This window comes from Gavialis gangeticus, unplaced genomic scaffold (genome assembly GCF_001723915.1).
Source record: "Gavialis gangeticus isolate Ggan-Ray unplaced genomic scaffold, GavGan_comp1, whole genome shotgun sequence".
Lineage (NCBI taxonomy): Eukaryota > Metazoa > Chordata > Crocodylia > Gavialidae > Gavialis > Gavialis gangeticus.
The window spans coordinates 154,910,665-154,929,418 of record NW_017729025.1 but is presented as its reverse complement, the minus strand read 5'-3'; the positions used below and the strand labels follow the sequence as shown (position 1 = coordinate 154,929,418).

Here is an 18,754-nt window from a genome sequence, read left to right as displayed (position 1 = left end):
TGTTATAAACTGGTTAGGGGGGATCAGCAGGCGCTGGGGGAGTCCCTGTTCCCCCGAGCGCCGCAAGGAGTGACCAGGAACAATGGTCACAAGCTGGCGGAGGGAAGGGTTAAGTTGGACATCAGGAGGCGCTACTTCACGGTCAGGGCAGCTAGGGTCTGGAACCAGCTTCCAAGTGAGGTGGTGCAGGCTCCCACCCTGGGGGTTTTTAAGAGGAGGTTGGATGACCACCTTACCGGGGTCATTTGACCCCAGTGCTCTTTCCTGCCATGGCAGAGGGTCGGACTAGATGATCTGCTCAGGTCCCTTCCGACCCTAGAAACTATGAAACTATGAAGTTCTGACATGCAAGGGTCATCTCTAGGCACAACACAGCCCATTCACCTCTGGGTGTCTTTGCTGTCACCACCAGCAAGAGCGCCCCTGAGCATAGTCGTGGACATGTTCTGAAGGTGTGCACTCACTAGACCATGGATTAAAGTCTTTCCAAATTGTGCAAACGTCATGTGTTCCTCTAGAACTCCCTTTCAGAGCATGCTCTGGTAAGGAACAGGACATTCTGCTGAAGTGTTCGGACTTTAGGTGGCATTGGACCCTTCTGAATATGGGCACTTTTGCCACGAATCTACTGTACTTAACTCAAATCTAAGATGATCACCCCCTGCCCCCAGCTTGGAGGAAAAGCCCTGTCTTAGATTTGTGCACAAAGCAGAATGAGAGCGGCTTTGGCTCTGAGCCCAGGTCCAGGCCAGAGTCAGACTTCCCACCTACCCCCAGCCCCCACTCCCCAATTTGCCTACTGCATCTTTTGCCCTCCATCCCCTGCCCTCTTCCCCACTCTTACTGTCAAGTGTAGCTCAGCTCCAGCTCAGGCTGGGTTCCCTCCTAGGCATAGGGTCAATGGACCTCTGTTCCTTGCCTGTCCAATCAGCTGTGCTGACACTGCTTCATGGCCTGCCAAGGGCTGAGCTTCCAAGTGCTGTGCTCCAGGAGCAAAGCCTGAGCAGCACCCGACAGTAAGTGGGGAGGGGTGCCAGGAAAGCTGCAGGAGGAAGAAGTGTGTGTGTTGGGGGGTGGGGAGCAGATAGAGGTCAACGAGGCCACCTGACCTCCCCCCAGCCTCTATTCTCCCTGCTTTAATAATGTGAGAGGGACAAATTCAAGACAAATCTCCAATAATTAGATTCTGTACCTGGCAAATTATAACACATTTCTAATTTTTCCATATAAAGAATCTAATGAATGGGTTCATCTTAAATTCAGGGTTGACTTAGATTTGAGTAAACATGGTACTTGCAAAACTCCTACATGCCAGAGCAGTGAACATAGCACAGACAGGTCACCTTGCTGTGCTGTGACCCCATGGATTTTTTGTGCAGGGAAAACAGTGTATCATCATTAGACACAGGATTTATATGCAAATGCCTATTCTTTTCCTGGGTGCGCAAACTACCAGAACTTTGTCTAAGGCAATATTTGTATCAACACAGCTGCAAAGACATATGTTTTATAATAAAGAGAGATGCATATTTGAGGGGTTAGGGCATAATAATGATGTTAATGCATGAAAATGTCATGTAAGCTAATCAATTAGGCTGTGATGCATACAAAGGCCTATTGTTGCATTTTGAAGGGAAATACTATATTTACTTGAATCCAAAATGAAGTTTTTCCCCCCAAATCTGCATGGAGGGGGAAAAAAAAGCCTCATCTTAGGCTCAAGCACTGGCCTGGGGCAGGCCGCTGCTGTGGCCCTGGTCTGGGCCTGGGGCTGAAGCTGGAGCCAAAGCAGCTGCTTGCCCTAAGTTGGGATGGTGCACGCAGCAGGGGAGTGGGTATGTGGTGAAGGAAGCATGGAGGAGATCACGCAGTGAGGGTGTGGGGTGCATAGCGGAGACCTGGAGTGTGCAGACTGGAAGGAGTGTGGGAGAGACCATGCAGCCTACCTGCTATCCCCATGCCCAACCCCACTCACCACTTAGCTCCAGCTTCAGCTCCAGCCACAGTCCAGCCATCCCTGGAGCTGCAGCCACTGTTTCTGCCTGGCTGGCCTGGGCCAGGGCGGGGGCTGGAACCATCGACTGCCCCAGGGCAAGAGCTACTGCAGAAAGTAAGCAGTTGTGGGGCAGAGGGTAAGGAGTGGAGGGGCCAGAGCAGGCACAAGCACAGGAAGGCAAGTGGCAGGGAGGGGACAGGCAGTTGTGGAGACGAGCAGTGTGGGGACAGAGGGCAAGTGGCAGGGGGACAAGCAGCAGGAGGGCAGGCACAGGCATGGGGCAGGCAAGGGGTGGAGGTCTGGCCACCTGCCTCCCTGCTGCTGCTTTCCCCACTGCAGTGGTCGGGGATGCTATTTTCAGACAACCCCTCCAACAATTAGATTCTATACATGGAAAATTGTAACACATTTATAAAATTTTCTAAGTATAGAATTGGGGGGAGGATTCAACTTAAATTCAGAGCTAGGTATACATGTGTGTGAGATTTTCAGTTTCATTAATCTAAAGGTACTTGAGAGCTTTCCACTGGTGCTCACTGTTTACTGTTGCTAATGGCAAAAGACAGCTCAAGTGCAAGTGCACTACTACACCACCAGGTTGCAAGTGATGCCTGCTTTCCAACTAATGGTAAAACTATTTTTTGCCAACCATGGGGGAAGCAGGTTCCCTGCGAGGAAGAATGTCAGATCCAGCAACCTGTGAAGACTCAACCACTTCACTGCTAGGCAGAGAAGAGATAAAAAGCATGCAGACTCTTCTCAGAAAAAAAGCTTTGTTCTGCAGAGCCTGATAATTTTCTTACTAATCTCTGTAGAGCCATTGTGTGCAACAATATTCTTTGGAACAAACTAAATGATCCATCTCTCTTGGAAAAAATATGATTTAAAACCAGCAGTTCCAGAGGAATCAACAGTAAGGAAAAAACTACCATAGCTTATAATTCTACAATTGAGGCAATTCATAGTGTTATTGGGGAAAGTCACATCTGCATTGCTAGAGATGAGACTGGTCACCTGTAGCTAGCTATTCTATAGGCCAGGGGCTGAAAATCTATAGCCTACAGCAGAAGACCAGGACCACAGGGACAAGACAAGTGGCAGTGGCTGGGTCCCAGAGCCCATCCTTCTGCCTGTCTCAGATTCGCGGCTGGAAAAGGTTGTTTACTACTGATATAGCCAATCTGATGACTGGGAGACCCGCTGTTGAACCTGGCAAGCCTTGCCTTTTGACTTCAAGTGTCAGAGAGGACACATAATGCAACAAAAGTACATTTTCTAAATGCCTCTATGTTTACTGTGGCCCAACTCAACTGTCAGCAATGAAGAGAAATTAAGGGTGTGTACAGAAATGTTCAGTGCACATTTTACAGTGCTGTAATTTAGAGTACTTTTTATAGCACTATAAAGTTACAGCGCTCTTAAACATGACAGAAGTGCAGTGTTTGGGGAGAAGCTCTGAGCCTCCCTGCACTTTCCAGGCCAGGAAGCAGGGGACGCTCAGCAGCCTCTTGGGCAAGGGTGGGCAAAATATGGCCCGGGGGCCAGATGTGGCCTGCCAGGCCTGTGGGGCCCCTAAAAATTAATTTTCTAAATTTTTTATCTGCCCCTGGCTGCCTATCATGCAGCCCTCGATGGCTTGCCAAAACTCAGTAAGTGGCCCTCTGCCCAAAATAATTGCCCGTTCCTGCTCTTGGGGCTGCAGCAGACTGAGACAGCAGTAGACCAAAGGAGAAGGAAGGAAAGCTAGGATGAGAGGCTATCACTCATCACTGGAAGCGGGCACTGCTTCTGCCACAGATGGTCAGGCAGCAGCTCTCAACCAGGCTAACAGCCTGGCTCCAAGCATCTAGTCCCCAGCCATGCACGGTCTCAGGGTGTGTACAAGTGTGTGATGCACTCTCCCCTCTCCTTCTCCCCCACCCTCCCTGGACCAATCACTGCCATCTCAGTCAGCTGGCCAGAGCAGGGTGGGTTGCCAGCTTTTTCAGGCTTGGCTACTGCTCCCCAGCTACTCCTGGTGGAGCTGAGGAGAACTAGATAAGCATGCAAAGCCCATGGGAAATTTGACCAGCATACATAAGTTATTTAAAGCACTGTAGGTTGCTGAAGTGCTGTAAAATACAATGCTTCAAGTTTAATACCTCATTTAATTTAAAGTGCTGTACTCATTTTTAAAGTGCTATAAAGCTGTGCACTTCTGTCAAGTCATGGCAATAAGGCACTTTAAATGGTGAAAAAAACAACTTCTATACATACCCTAAGTCTTCTACTTGCAGGTCCTGCAGTCTACATGCTGAAAAAAGGAACAACACTGCAAGCATGCTAGTCACAGAACTTTGCCTCTTTGGTGCATGGCCTCAACTGAGTTGCTAAAAAAATCCAAAACTTGAATTTGTACTGGCCAATTCTTTTGTTTCAAGTATGAAAAAAAAGTGTCTGTAAAGATGCCACTGAGAATACAGCCTTACAGAGAAATTCTGCCAGACATGCCCCTGCTGCTACAGCTCATGGTGATACACTGGGGAACCTGGATAAATGCAAGTTCCTATTTTACACTCTGCTTTGGGATTCTCTTATATACATATAAATACACACACACACGCACACACACAACTAAACAAACAAACAAACAAGCAAACAAAAAAAATCAGTAGTTTTGATGCCAGCAAGACAGCTTCCATCAGTGCTGCATAAATGGCTTCAAACAGCCCTACAGTCAGAGGGATCTTGTAATGAACAGAAACATGTGCTTTTCTGCTCTGCCACTGGCAGTCAAGGAATTTAAGATATGGGGCCTCTCAATACATGACTCCCTTGACCAAATCAAGGAGGTCAAAGAAAAATTCAACCCTATTCCACACGACGTACAAGCGAGAGAGAAATTGCAAAGGCTTTTGAAGAGGAACCTTGGATACAGAACACTTAGTTGTGATAAATTACTTGGATGATACTGGTCTGGAACTGCCAGAATAAGCACCAGCTGGCTCCCATGGTCAACTATTGCCCTGTATTATCTATGCCAGAGGCAGGCTGGATGCACGCACAAAGCTGCAGCCATGCCACACACAGTGCCTGCCTTGGCCAGACTGAGCTGCACTCAGCACCCATCCTGGCAGCTCTGGAACTGTGCCACACACAAGCCAGTCCAGGACCTGTGCTACACGCAACACGGGTCCTCAAGTGGTTGGAATGGGCAGTATGTGCAGTGCACATACCAAAGCAGGCACTATGTGTGGCACAGGCTGGATGGAGCAGGCACCATGTGCAATCCAGCTGCTGCTCTGGCTGGTCGGCCGCTCTGGCACCTGGTCCAGCCACTCTGGGATCCATGCCACACGCAGCATGGGTCACAGAGCAGCTGGAGCAGCTACTGGATCAGTTGTACTGAGAGAGGGGAGGGGGGTTGTAGGCCAGATCTGCTCTGTGGATTAGCCCTGTGCCACAGGCGTGCGCCTCTGCCCCATGTGGGTCTGATCAGACCCAGAGGCAGCACTGGGGGCTGGATGCTGGGGCTCTGTGGGTCAGATCCAGCCTGTGGGCCACATGTTTGACTCCCCTGCTCTATGGATATTGAGATACCATTCTGACTGAGGAGCACCACAAACTAACACCAAAAACTTTGGGAAAAATACTAGTTCCATATTATCAATCAAATTATTGTGCAAGCAAATAAATGGATGTACTACAGGCACACCCTAAAAGGTGCACAGAAGTGTTGCAGATGAAACTCTTTACTAGTTAAATGGACAATTATCAGACAGAACATGGTTAAACTTAAATTTGTTGGGGCGTTTCCCCCCCATTTCCCCTAAGTTTTGAAGACAGCAGAATGAAGGTCATAGTGAATATTTCTATCATTTTAAAGGCATATTTTATCACTTTTCAAAGTATAAATGCACCCCCTACTAAGCTTTGTTTCAAGGTAATTTGCATCATCCCAGATCCTCACAGGTGAGAGGTTCCATACCAGCCATGAACTTACTGCCCAGAGGAGTTTTCCATCTGTTGACTCTGCTGTGAAATCTGATGAAATATGAACTTTCATTTCTACCCAAGAGAACTTTTATAATCTTTTCCCCAATGCCTGATGAAAGGTGTTTGTGCCTGAAAGCCTGCAATTAATTTTTTTTTTTTTTTTTTTTTTTTTTTTTTTTTTTTTTTTTGCAAAAATCTTGTTGGTCTAATAAAATGTCATCTCTACTGTAAGTCCTGTTTGCCTCCCCCTAATAAGCTGGGTTTTTGGTTGTAGCTGTGTTGGTCTACTGACATAGGCAGGCATGGTTCTTTGGGTAGATGTGATATCTTTTATTAGACCAACTGAGTAATTGGAAATAAATTATTTGCAAGCTTTTGGGTGCAATCGCCCTTTGTCAGGCATAAGGAGTCTTTGCTGTTCTGGGATTCCAAGGAAGACTCCCTATGCCTGAAGAAGGGTGATTGCACCCAAAAGGTTGCAAGGAACCTTTTTTCCAACTGCTGTTTGTCTAGTAAAAGATATTGCATCTACTCAAAGAACCTTGCCTCCCTACTAAGCATATTTTTAGGGTTGTTGTGCATGTAAATCTTATGTCTAATAATCACAATGCAAACAAGCACAGTCTGCCAGGACAGAAGCAGCACCAGCAGCTTTGGGAAGGACTGAAAGAAAAGGGATGGAAAACTGCTCCAAAGTGCTGGCTCCTGCTCCAAATTCATCCTCACAGCAATATCTGAATGGACGTTGAACAGAGCTCACCAGCAGTCAAGGTGGAAGCGAGCTCCCAGGCTGAACATCCTGGGAACTTCAGTCCAGCATCTTAACGGAGCTAAATCACTGCCAGCAACAGCCTGTTCAAATTCATGTGCGCTCCCCTGCTCACTGCCACTTCAGAGCTGTCAGAGAAGACTTATAGCACGCTGCGTAATTAGCAGCTGGAGCACTGTTTGCCTGACAGCAATTGCACGTTGCTCTGTCAACAGGGCTGTGCGTCAGGCCTGCCGCTGTCAGTCACAGAGCCACAGCCTCCTCACCACCCTTCTGTCTGGGGGGAAAGGCAGTCCACAGTAGCCATCATCATCTCTTCACAAAGCGTGGGGAACCAGGGGGAGGATCCTTCTGTCACAGAAGCCAGCTGGGCAGTTTCACTCAGGCACAACAAAGGAACAAAGCACTGAAAGGAAGCGGCTGGCAAGTCCTCACAAAGTTGATCTTGGCTGTTTGGTGGTCAGGGCTATTTTCTTGGCAGTTGAGGCCACCAGAGCGACCCAGCCCCTAAGCCTGCAGGATGCACTAAAACCACTTAGTGCTGTAAGATGATGCCAGAGACATTTTTGGATTCAGGGCCAAAATCTTGGTGCAGGAATCCTGCCATTCCCAACCCCCATCTATGCCACCCAGCGTGTGTATTACCACAATGGAACCGGCTAGGACCAGCGTAAGAGGGCTGAGGTGGAATCGTTATGGTTTCCAGTTCTTTGGCACACACTTAGATGGGTTATGAAGGGGAAGAAAGGACAGGACTTCAGCAGTGTGGTATGTGGATATATTTTTCAACCATGCCTCCTACCTGTCTGGTTTTAGCAGATGTCTCTATGTAGGGGATCCCGTAACTCCTGGCCAAATCCTGCGCTTGCCGGGTCTCCACTGTCCGGGCTGGCAGGTCACATTTGTTCCCCACCAGCACCATGGGGACATCGTCTGAGTCCTTCACTCTCTTGATCTGCTCTCTGCAGAGACAGGGATGCCCAAAGGTGAGAAGAGGAAACACCAAGCAGAGGGAGCACAACGTTTCACATGTCAAAAAGGCAGTAGCAGACTGTTTCAGAGAGCTCCCGACAGCAACAGAGGAAAAGTCACTTCCAAAGGATGGTAACAGAGTTATATAAGATGATTTGGGTAGGGCTTTCAAAAACCGCCTAAATGATGGGGTAATTAAAAGAACAGATCAAAAGCCTTTTTCCTTTAAAAAAATATCCCTATTTAAAATGAAATATGAAATTATGGCAAACTACGTTAAAGCCTAAACAAAAAAAAAAGGGACTCAGGCATGCACATGGTTGCAGCTGAAGTTTTTACAGAAAGTCAAACCACTGAATTTGGGGAAGTGATTAACTAAACACCTGGGACCAGAAATACTGCTGAAATGATAAAGTTTCTTCTGGCAGCTATAGCTAGCTTCTTTTGCAGTGAGAATATTTTCTTTATTTTAAGTTAGTTCAGTTCAATAACTATATCAGTAAAAGAAAAAAAAACAAATGAGAAGAAAAAAAGCAAGAAAGCTTGCTTCCCTCTAATCTGTAAATACAAACAGGTACAAGAGGGTGTGATCTACTAGTTCTAAAATCTTGAAGGATATGGTGCTCAGTTCTTTCATTGCAGATAACTTCCTGTGGCTAATACATTACTTCAGGTTTAAACACAAAGCATCTTTTTTTCCTCATGTATCTAGAGCATTTAAATAGTTTTATTTAGTAATAATTTTTTTTAAATACTAATTTGCAGCATTTGATCAAATTCTAATTTCCATCCAAGAACAGTTTGGTACAAGTCATGAATTGGAAAAAAAAAAAAAAAAATCAATCATTTAGTAAATAAATGTCAGTCACAATTTTCTAAAAGTGTAAAACAGAGCCCAAAAGAATCACATTAAGCTAAAGAACTGCTTAAATGTGTGTATGATTTTCCCTATCCCAAAGGACATATGAAGTACCACATCTAGTGTAAAGGCTGTATTTAGTAGAAAATCAACATATCTTAATAGCTACCAACCAATGAGAATAAGCTCATTGTTTAGGAAAACAAGACTGAAAATCTATTACCTAAATCACAATTTAAAAAACGGTGATTTTAAAATCACTTTGATTTCATCCAAGCCACTCCATAACGGACTCACGTCCACTAAGTCCCAATGAAAGTCAAATCTGAACTCCAATGAGGTGCTCTACAAAAAAATCCCATGTCTTGTAGTTTGGTTCTTATACATTAGTTCATTCTTATATGTCAGTACATAGCAGGTTACTATGTTCTTTAAAAAAAATGATTACCCAGGGCATGTGTGGTACTAGAAGGCAAGCAACAGAGGTGAAGCTGCCCCTTCAGCTCCAGGGGCAGAAAAAAAAAGACGGTAGGGCTATGCTGTTCCTAGTCTGGATGTGTGTGGCACAAGGTCTCAAAGGTTATCTGAGATTAGCTCCCACTATCAACAAAGCTCCAGCCAGGAACAGCACCATATCTCCAGTGTCTATGGACACAGAAACATCTCATATGTCGGGGCACGAGTGAAAGCCTCAGTTACTCATGGAAGATAAAGCAACAAATGTTGAGCCCAGTGACAGCAGCCAGTAGCTGGGGTCAGCTCACTGATCTATGGAGGAAAATGGTCAGAACCTTTAGCTGATGGATTTCACTCCATTTTTTTCCAAAGCACATGACTTTTCCCTCTGTTACTCACTACCCAGCTGGGAAAGCTGATAAATGATCTAAATACAAAGCATTTCTCTCATTTCAAGCAACATATTGTTGCCTCTTCTTTTAATTATTCCACCCTGGATTCTAGAATTCATTCAGGATGGTCCCTAATGTCCCACAGGCCACAGCTGGGAACAGAGCACAGGAGTGAGTCAGTCACAGATATGCAGAAACAGGGGAAACTTGGTCACAGGTGAGGAGGGAGATGGAAGAGACTTGTAACATATTACTACATAAGACAAAGTCCACAGCTGGCCCTAGCAGCAAACAAGGACTTAGGGGCACTGGTAAGACTGGAATAGACTTGCTAACAGAAGTCAGACTTGGGCTGCTGTAGTCATATATCCAGATGAGCTGGAATGAATGAATGATGGGCAGCACTCTGCCGTTGTATTCTTGCATTTAAAGTTGTGGCTGTTCAACGCAGTGACCAGGGATGGAGCATGAGCACAGAATCCTTCCCTTTTGGAGGCCTGATCCGGAGAAGTGGAATAGGTCAGAAACCACCATTGCTCTCCTTCCCAATGCCCCAAATTGCTTGCTGAATGAACTTTGTCTGGTGCTCCACCCAGCACAGAAAGCCTCCTCAGAGGCGGCTTCTGAAGTGCCTGTGGGCTGATAGAGCTGCCAGGGCTTCCCACTTCTCTGGCAGCAAGGCATGTAAAAGAGCTGCTCTTTGGCCAGGGAAACATGCTTACAAAGAGCACCACTCCCACTTCCTGTTGCAGATCACTTACTAGCTACAATGCCAAACCCCTCCTGCCCCCAAAGAGAAGACTTTGGGGGATGGCATAAGGCAGCTTGTTATAGTAAAAAATACCTAGGGGCAGAGCCAGGCCCCATAAACACATTCTCTCCAGCCTGGGGCAGCACTCACTGCGTGGGCAGCTAGAGAACAGCTCAGCATTGCTCCAGCAGCAACATCTATGGGTGACTCTGTTTGGATCTTTATTCTACTTCAGGTTTGGGGGTGGGAGGAATCAAGCATATGCTGTTTGTGCATTAGACAAGACAGGTCTATTTGTTATACAGGTACACAGTTCCTGGGGTGACCCCAGACACCCCAGGAACTGCAAGCCTCCCTCAGTGGCTTCCTCCTGCCTCCTCAATTTGTCTGTGGGAAAAGTCATGAGAAAACAGAAACTGGAGTTGTAGGCCAAAGGTTGGTAACCGCGGTGTCAAGGGAGGACACTGAGCAGAGAGTTCTAGCTAGCACCCACTATCCCTTGAACGTATCCAAGGAATCAGTGTATACCGTCTGGTGGAACTCTACCCAGGGACACAGACGGGCAAGGGAACAGAAGACAGCCCCGCAGTTGCTCAAGTGCCACCCCCAAAAACAGCACCTCCTTCCTAGTCTGGCAAATCAAGAGCTTGGCCAGGGGCAGGAGCAGGTTGACCAGAAGGACTCTGCACTTCGTGGGCCTATGGATGAGGTTGACTGTGTGGCCTAGAGGCCCCGAGTACTAGTCCCAGATCCGTCTCTTGGGCACATCACCATCCTCTCTGTGCTTTGCCTACATCTCTAATCTATTTAGATTAGACTGTAAGATCCAGTGCAGGGACTGTGTCTCAGGGTGAGCATGTACATACAGAGTGCTCAACACAACAGTACCTGATCCTGACCTCTGTGATACTTGGACAGAGCTGGGAGCTGTAGGAGCGTTCCTCTCAGATGCTCCAAAACCCTGTGCCCCTCCTCATGCCCAAGCCAGCTCTCTCAGCCTTCATGGATGGCAGGAGACGCCAAGATCAATTTCACTAACAGAGCGATTCCATTAATTAGAGCAGGGAGGGAAGGGATCAGCTCTCTCTCTAGTCACCATAAACACAAACATTACATTACCAAGTCCCCTAAGGCTGCCAGCAAGCCCCTCAGATGGGTTTTTATTGGAGTCACTAACATTAGCCGTCTGCTCCTGCTCTTCCCTGGGGCAGGGCCGCTGGAGCTAATAGTCTGTGCTGGCAGCCACCACTTCCACAGCAGGGACCTGGTCTTAAAAGGGGAGGTGGGCACAGCACAGCCTCCCCTTCAGCAAGAGAGGTGGCATAGTGCCTTGCTGGTGAGGAAAAGGGCATCACATATACTGACCTATACTGGTGAATATCTTCAAAGGACTTAGTATTGTTAATGGCAAAGACGCACAGGAAGCCCTCCCCTGTCCTCATGTACTGGTCTCGCATGGCGCTGTACTCCTCTTGTCCTGCCGTGTCCAAGATGTCTAACAAACAGGTTTCTCCATCAATGACTACCTGTTTTCTATAGGAATCCTGCAGAGCCAGGAGAGAGAGAAAGAGAGAGAGAGAGAAGCGTTAAGGAGAGATCAACTAAGGAGTGAATACCTGCTTCTTGTGCCCTGGGTTTAAAACGCGAGCAACAAGGAGTCCCACCACCTGTAGCAGATGCTGGTACTGATGTCACAAATACCACCTGCCCCAAACATGTTTGGATTTAGCAGCCTTGATTCTATGAGGCCAGGACTAGCAAGGAAGTGGTGCGTTGGTATGCGGTGAAGACCAGAACTGCAGACATGCTGGGGGTCAGGGTTGTTGTGTGCTGGGTGGAGGCTCATGACTGAATTAGCAGGAGGTCCTGCTGCCTGTGAGGACAGTGGCAAAGCTGTACAGGCAGCAGCTTACACAACCACTGCAGGCCCCATGCCTGGCTCTGGGCAGCATTAAATAGCTGACTCAATCCCTATTTTAAAAAAATGGCAGGAGAAAATAAAAACTAAAGGGAACAGCAAAACAAGTTTCCCCTCTGCTGCCAAAGCAGCGGCTAATACAGCCTCTGGCCTGTTCCTCTAATTTACAGTGTTGTCTCCTGGCAGACAAGGTGCGTCTTTGACCAACGCCTCCCACCTTTAGACAACTATTTTCCTAGCTTTATTTAGTACAGGCTAATCCCTCCTGATGCCTCCCTTCCTGAGGGAGGTGCAAGGGCCGGAAGTGGTTCGATCGACTCCTGCAGCCACACCCAGGGACATAGAAATGGGTAAACAGAGCGTGGATACGTGGTGGCTAGAGTCTATGTGAGGTATCATTGATGCCTCCAACACTCCCATTCGCAATGCTCTACAACAGTCCTTATTTAACCAGTTATGGAAAACTGGGGATGGAAAATCATCTAGGGCAGCCCTTGGCAGCATGGCTACTCCCTAAGGGACACCCTGTACAGTAACGCATCCAATCTAGTCTTACATGTCCCTGCTGATGGGGCTCCCACCACCTGCCCTGGTACCAGAACAATGGTTCTCCACCTCATCAAGGCTCATGGCACCCCTCGTTAAGACTCAAAGCACCCAGCCCTCCTCTTAGCTCTCACTTGCTTTCTGATCATAGAAAAATAATAGAGCATTATTTTTCTACTGCAAAGAACTCAAAGACCCCAACAGATCAGGATGTTTTTGACCCTGAGGATATCTATTTGGAACCACTGGGTTTATCTTGTGACTCACGCTTGCACATCTAACAGTGCTAACACTGCATGGTGCCCTGGAAAGGATCTCAAGGCATCCCAGGGTGTCATGGCACTGTGGTTGAGAACTATGGGCTTAGAACATTTCAGTGTTAAGGATTTTCCTGATGTCCCCTTCTTAAAGCCTGTCACGTTACTGCTAGCTTGTTCCTTGAGCCTGCGAGAAAATAGTTTGAGACCTGCCTTAGGTCGACTTCTATTCTCTGCTTTCCCACAGACTTTGTGGTGACTTTGGGCAAACTGCTTTGGCTCTCTGCACCTCACTTTCCCACCTGTGAAATGGGGGTAAAGTCCTCAGTCATGATAGGCAGATAAGTCTATTAAAGATTCTGGAGTTTAGATGCAACAGTGTTGGGGAGTTGTAGATAGAGCCCAGGGAAACCAAGGTTTTCAGAAGCTACTAAGTGCTCTAGGATACGCTCAGCACTTTCAAAATCCAGCACCTCCACTTGGGCACCCAAAATCATGCCTATTTCTCCCTTTTGCCCAAGGGGTTACTGTATCAAAGAGTCCCAGAAAAGAAGGGTTAAAAGGGTCCTTAGAAGATCATCTACTCCAACCCCATGCTCAAGGTAGTATCATCCCCATCTGAACCATCCCATTCTTAAACTACACAAATCAATCCTGATGCAGAGCTACAAGACATATTGCCCCAAAACACCAAGAGCACCCTATCCTACCACAGGTAAAGCAGGATGACAAGGGCTGTCAGTGTCCAGCAACTACAAGTGCTGTTAAAATGCACGTAAGAGATCCCAGGAAGGAGGCCATGTCCCCCATCACAGAGGAAGGGGAAAACCCTACAATGTATACCAATCTGAACACAAGGTAATTAATCTGATGCTAGGTGGAAGGGTTACCCAGGAACCTCTAGGCTTTAGTCCTAGCAGGACCAATCCAAAATCCCCTTGTCCCTGTAGTAAGAGTATGGCAGCAAATTCTACATTGAAGTTTTCAAACTGATTTTAAGTAGAACACTTTTCTCACAAACTTTTTTGAAACTCTCCCTGGGAAAGGTATTTCCTACAATAGGTTTCTGCCCAAAGTTATTTTGTTTGCAACCATCAAAAGTTATGTAACATTACCCCCAACATATATACAGACTTCCCACTATAAAATCGATTTCTGCTATGCTTTTTTCACATGGAGAACATATGAAAATTGTAATGACCACTCTCAAAGGGCATCTGTTACTACTTTTTGAAAAGCACCTCTTACGTGACATCACCACATGTCCTCCCTGCAGAGGCTAACCACAGGGGCTGGTGCTACAACAATTTGGATGGACAGAATTGTAACATCTCATGGGAGCTGTGCAAACAACTTAAACTCTCTCCCTGCCAGTCCAACTTCCAACACAGCCCCACACCTTCATAGCAAGAGAAGAAGAAAATCATGGACATAGAAAAAAAATTATAGCTCTAGGTTCTCCTGTTTAAAGGATCTTTCTGCAATTTTGTTTGTTCCACATTCTTAGAAATCCTAGACTGAGTTTAAAATTAAATTTAAAGGGTCTACAGCAACAATTTTCAACCTTCTTAGACTGAAGACACAACTTGATTCAAGGCACCTCTCTTCACACTCCAGGCACCATTAGGAAAATGCCATCTCTTAGTTTTCACTTGTTTTTGACTTCAGAAAAATAATAGAGAAATTTTTCTGTTACAAGGAACTCAGAAAGACCACAACAAGTAGAAATGGTTTTGACATGATGGATTCCGCTTCGAAATGTATGGGTGTATCTTGTGAATCATGTGCAAATGTTTGCATACCAGACTGTGCTCATATTGCATGGCGCCCTTAAAAGGATCTTGCAGTACCCTGGTTGAGAATCACAGGCGTAGGGTCCCCAGGTGCTAAAAGGGGCAGTAGCCTGTTGGCTAGACTTTATCCCGATCCTGGGAAAGAATAAGTTTCTAGCTAAGCAGCAGCAACAGCAAAGGGCACTGACAGCATCAGACTGTAGATAAAGCTAATGAACTTAAGACGGATTCCTGCCCTGTTTGTCACAGTAAGGAGAACAACTAGTAAGGGTGAATTTCATTCCCCTCTGTGCACCTAAATGACTCTTTTGGCCCTGCCTTCTCAGTGTGGAAATGTAACCATGACTAAGCATGCTCAGCAGGCTCTGCACTCACTGAGTATGTACACGTGTGTAAATCAGGAAGAGAGGCTCCTCCCTGTGTTTTAGCTACAATAGTTGAGTGGTTATTGCAATTACCCAAGGAGCAAGAGACTTGGGCCACAGGTCAGACATTACCCACAGCCCTCTCCAGTGCTCCTTTTGAAGCTGAGCTACTGCCTCTCACATTCAATAGTCATTCCCCCTGGAAAGACCTGAAACCTGAGTCTCTGTGATCCAAAAATTCAGAAGAATTCAGAGCTGCTTCACTGTGACCTTCTCAATAATCCTCTCCAAAAAGAAAAGGTTGAAAACAGAGCAGTAACCAAAGAGCACAGCAGTGTTGAGCAATTGCTTGGCTTCCAGCCAACCACTCAGCCCCCAGAGAGGTATTTGCATTCCCAATCAATAACATGTCCAAAGCCTCCCTGACAGTTTTCACTAGCCAGCAGCAGAGATTTGGCCTCTGTGGTCTTGGCCCACAGTTCTGCCACTGCATCCACAGGTAAAAATCAGGGGGAAACCTGCAAACATGGGTCGCTTGCCTCTGGAAGTGGCCTCACCAATGCATATCTAAACGGAGCTTATCTACAAAAAACTCACAGCTGGAAGTGTCCCTGAGCACAGAGGATCTCAGTTCCCAGTGGTGTTCACCACTCAGACAGGGCAGGCAGTGCCACAGCTGGATCTGGGGGACCCAACAGTGGAGGAGAAACTCTTCTAGACCTCACCACAGCAAGGTAATGGGGTATATTTGGAGCAAGTTTTCTATAGCCATTTTCTTTCCTTTGTCAACGGACATCCGCATAGTAAGGTGACTTATAAGGGCAATGCCTCTAGGGGCCATCATGTTGGTATTCAATCCTCCTAAATTAAACAGTCCATTCTTTCACAACCATTTCCAGCCTCCTTTTAAGCACTGGTAGTAGCAGGATAACATGAGTAAAAGTCTGTGTAGGATGGGTCATGATTACCTAGATCAGTGGTGTTCAACCTTCTTGTCCATGGGCCTGATGAGCAGTGCCCAGTCTGTCTGTGGGCTGGATCTGGCCCATAGGCCTGATCCAGTGCACAGGGTGGGTGCACAAGGGCCAATCTGGCCACATGGAGGGGCTTGGAGGAAGGGCGGCCCAGCCCCAATCTGGTCATGCAGGGGCAGGGAGCAAGGCCTAGCCCTGACATGGCTTTGCAGGGCTTGGGAATTTGGCAGCATGGAGGGGTGGCAGTATGAATTGCCACTGCTCCCCCACCGCCACATTTCCTGACCCATGGGGAGCCCCATGGACTAGATGCCATGGCTCTGCAGGCTAGATTTGGCTTGCGGGCCAGGGGTTGAGCACTGTGGGGGGCCTGCGGGTTAGGGGTTGACCTAGATCTTTCACTGACTCACTTCTAACAATGTTCCTTGGCATGTGTCCAGAGGACAAATCTCTCACTGCAGAGCAGTCACACTGAGTTGAATTTCAGAAGGTAGCCCTGCTGTCAAGGCAGGATACTCAGGAACAGGAAGGTTGAAATTTTGATTGGGTATCCAAAATCTCAAAGAGAAACCTGGGTAACTCCTGAGTTTACGTGGAACATGGGGGCATCCGAAAAGGTCTGTAAAGATTGCTAAATGAGCTGGGACCTCATTTGGAGTTTGTGACCCAAAAGCAGAAGAGTTTCTTGTGGTTTACACAAATTCACAGAAGTGTAGGACTGGAAGGGACCTTGTGAGATCATTGGGTCCAGCCCCCCCGCGTTGGGCAGTAAAGACTGCTGGGGTCAGATGACCCCAACAAGGTGTGCATCCAGTCTCCTTTTGAAGATCTCCAGGGTATTTGCTCAGCTGATTTCTTTTAATTATGCCAGTTTTAGTGATGCCAGTTTTAGAACAGTTGTTTTTACTACTACTTAAGCTCTGCATATGTAATAATTACAACCCTATTTTTTTCAAAAGATTTTAATGTATGGATTGAAAAGATGTCTATTACTTTCTGAATAAGCATGCTTATTTCTTTAAAAAATACTTTCACACCCTTCACTGAAAATATTTGGCATTTTTTCCATGTGTGATGGCGTCAGAGTATCTAAGGTTCTGAGGAGGTATTAGCAGGAGATTTAGGATAGAAAAAAGAATGCACTTTTTTCTGCCCAGCTTGGACCAAAAACGCCATTGAGATTTCTTTACCTGTTCACTTTCAGCTTCATCCCCTCCCCTAAGCCAGCCATTACCACTGGTGACTCTCCTATAGCCGGCTGCCAAACTATGAAGCCACAGTTAAAACAGTGGCTGGTGGTGCTTGACAGTACCACCAAGGTGTGAAAGTACATGGCAGACCACTAGAGCAAGGATCCCAACAGCCTTCACTTCCACCTGTTGGGAGATTTTCCACCTTGAAGAACACCCATAATGTCCGACCCCTATTACCACTAACGATCACAGAAAGGGTTTCAGTAAGAAACAACAAAATGAATATTGAAAGCTCATAAAGGCAGTCCCACATGCAACAACCCAAACCAGAATGGCTGAGGGTGTAAACAGATATTGCATTTGTACTGCCCTAAAAATGTTTAGGGTGGCACAAACGCCAAACAGATGTCCATGTCCCTTGTCACAGCACAAATGCCCCCAAAGTGTGACCGTGACATAGGTGGTATGATTTTGTGCTGCTGTTTTGCAGCTGATACCTATTGGCTTCAAGGCAGGAAAGCAGCAGGCAGCCCGAAGCTGCCTATGCTCTCCAGTCACCCTGGGTGGGCACTCCTGGGGTTTCAGGGTCCAATCCTGAACACCCTGGGAAGCCCTAGGAGTTCTCTCTCTTATTCCCCCATTCAGGATTCCCCAGGCATATATTAACACTCTGGGTCCTGGGACTGCCAATCAGCTGACTGGTGGTCCCAATCCTGGGACCATACCAGAGCAAGTCTGAGACTCTGGGCTGGTGTTTTTCCAAACAGGGAAGCGCTGAATTTCCTCTCTAGAAGAGGAGTGCCCAGGGATTCCCCAGGTGCATGTCTCTGCAAACAGGGAAACCCAGAGTTACTCTGATAGCAAAGGGGTGCCCGAGAATTCTCTGGCCACTCCTCTGCTAGCAGAGAAACCTGGCTTTCCCCCACTTGCAGAGGGGCACCCCCACAGGATCAGGCAGTGGCCACTCCCAGGAAGTGTCAGGAGCCCAAATTCGCAGGACAGCGGGCAAGGTCCATTTTGTCCAATGAAATGGACTGGCTGTGCTGGACACACCCTAGCACAGCTGATCTGCTTCATTTGGCAACATTTGTATATACCCTGAGCAAAATGCAAAGCTCCATGGGTCAGGTTTAGACTACAAGAATTGTTCCAGCAAGCTGGGAAGACTGACTTGGATCCTCTAGATAAATCCAGTGTGAACTGAATGTGGTATGGACATGTCGCAGATGGGACGAGGTGTCCTTGAGCAAGAAGGGACTCTAGACCCAAAGTTCTCCTGAAGTTGGAGTTGCACCCTGTTGCTTGATCTCCTAGCAACTCCACTCCAGCACAGGAAGTGCAAGAAAGAGGCTTGTTGGGCTTGCTTGAAAGGGCCCTGCACAGCGATTTTCATCTATGGCAGCAGACTTGTGATGAGGGAAAAGAGAGGCAGCTGACCCATAGGAAAGAAGCTGAAGACTCCTCAGTCAGGAATGCCCACCAGATCACAGGTTCCTCTAGTCCTGGATACTGTCTCTAGATAAATCCATATCTAGAGA

The 18,754-nt window shown here is 47.0% G+C and overlaps 1 protein-coding gene across 4 annotated transcripts in view; it reads right to left on the bottom strand.

Annotated features, from left to right (window-relative positions):
* Window positions 1-18,754, bottom strand: part of HRAS (HRas proto-oncogene, GTPase) — a 64,997-nt gene that overhangs the window by 6,551 nt on the left and 39,692 nt on the right. For all 4 annotated transcript variants that reach the window (XM_019519814.1, XM_019519815.1, XM_019519816.1 and 1 more), the window contains exons 3-4: window positions 11,536-11,714; window positions 7,543-7,702 (exon numbers count right to left, since the gene is read on the bottom strand). In XM_019519814.1, coding sequence (XP_019375359.1) covers window positions 7,543-7,702; window positions 11,536-11,714 — 339 coding nt within the window. The remainder of the gene's footprint in view (window positions 1-7,542; window positions 7,703-11,535; window positions 11,715-18,754) is intronic.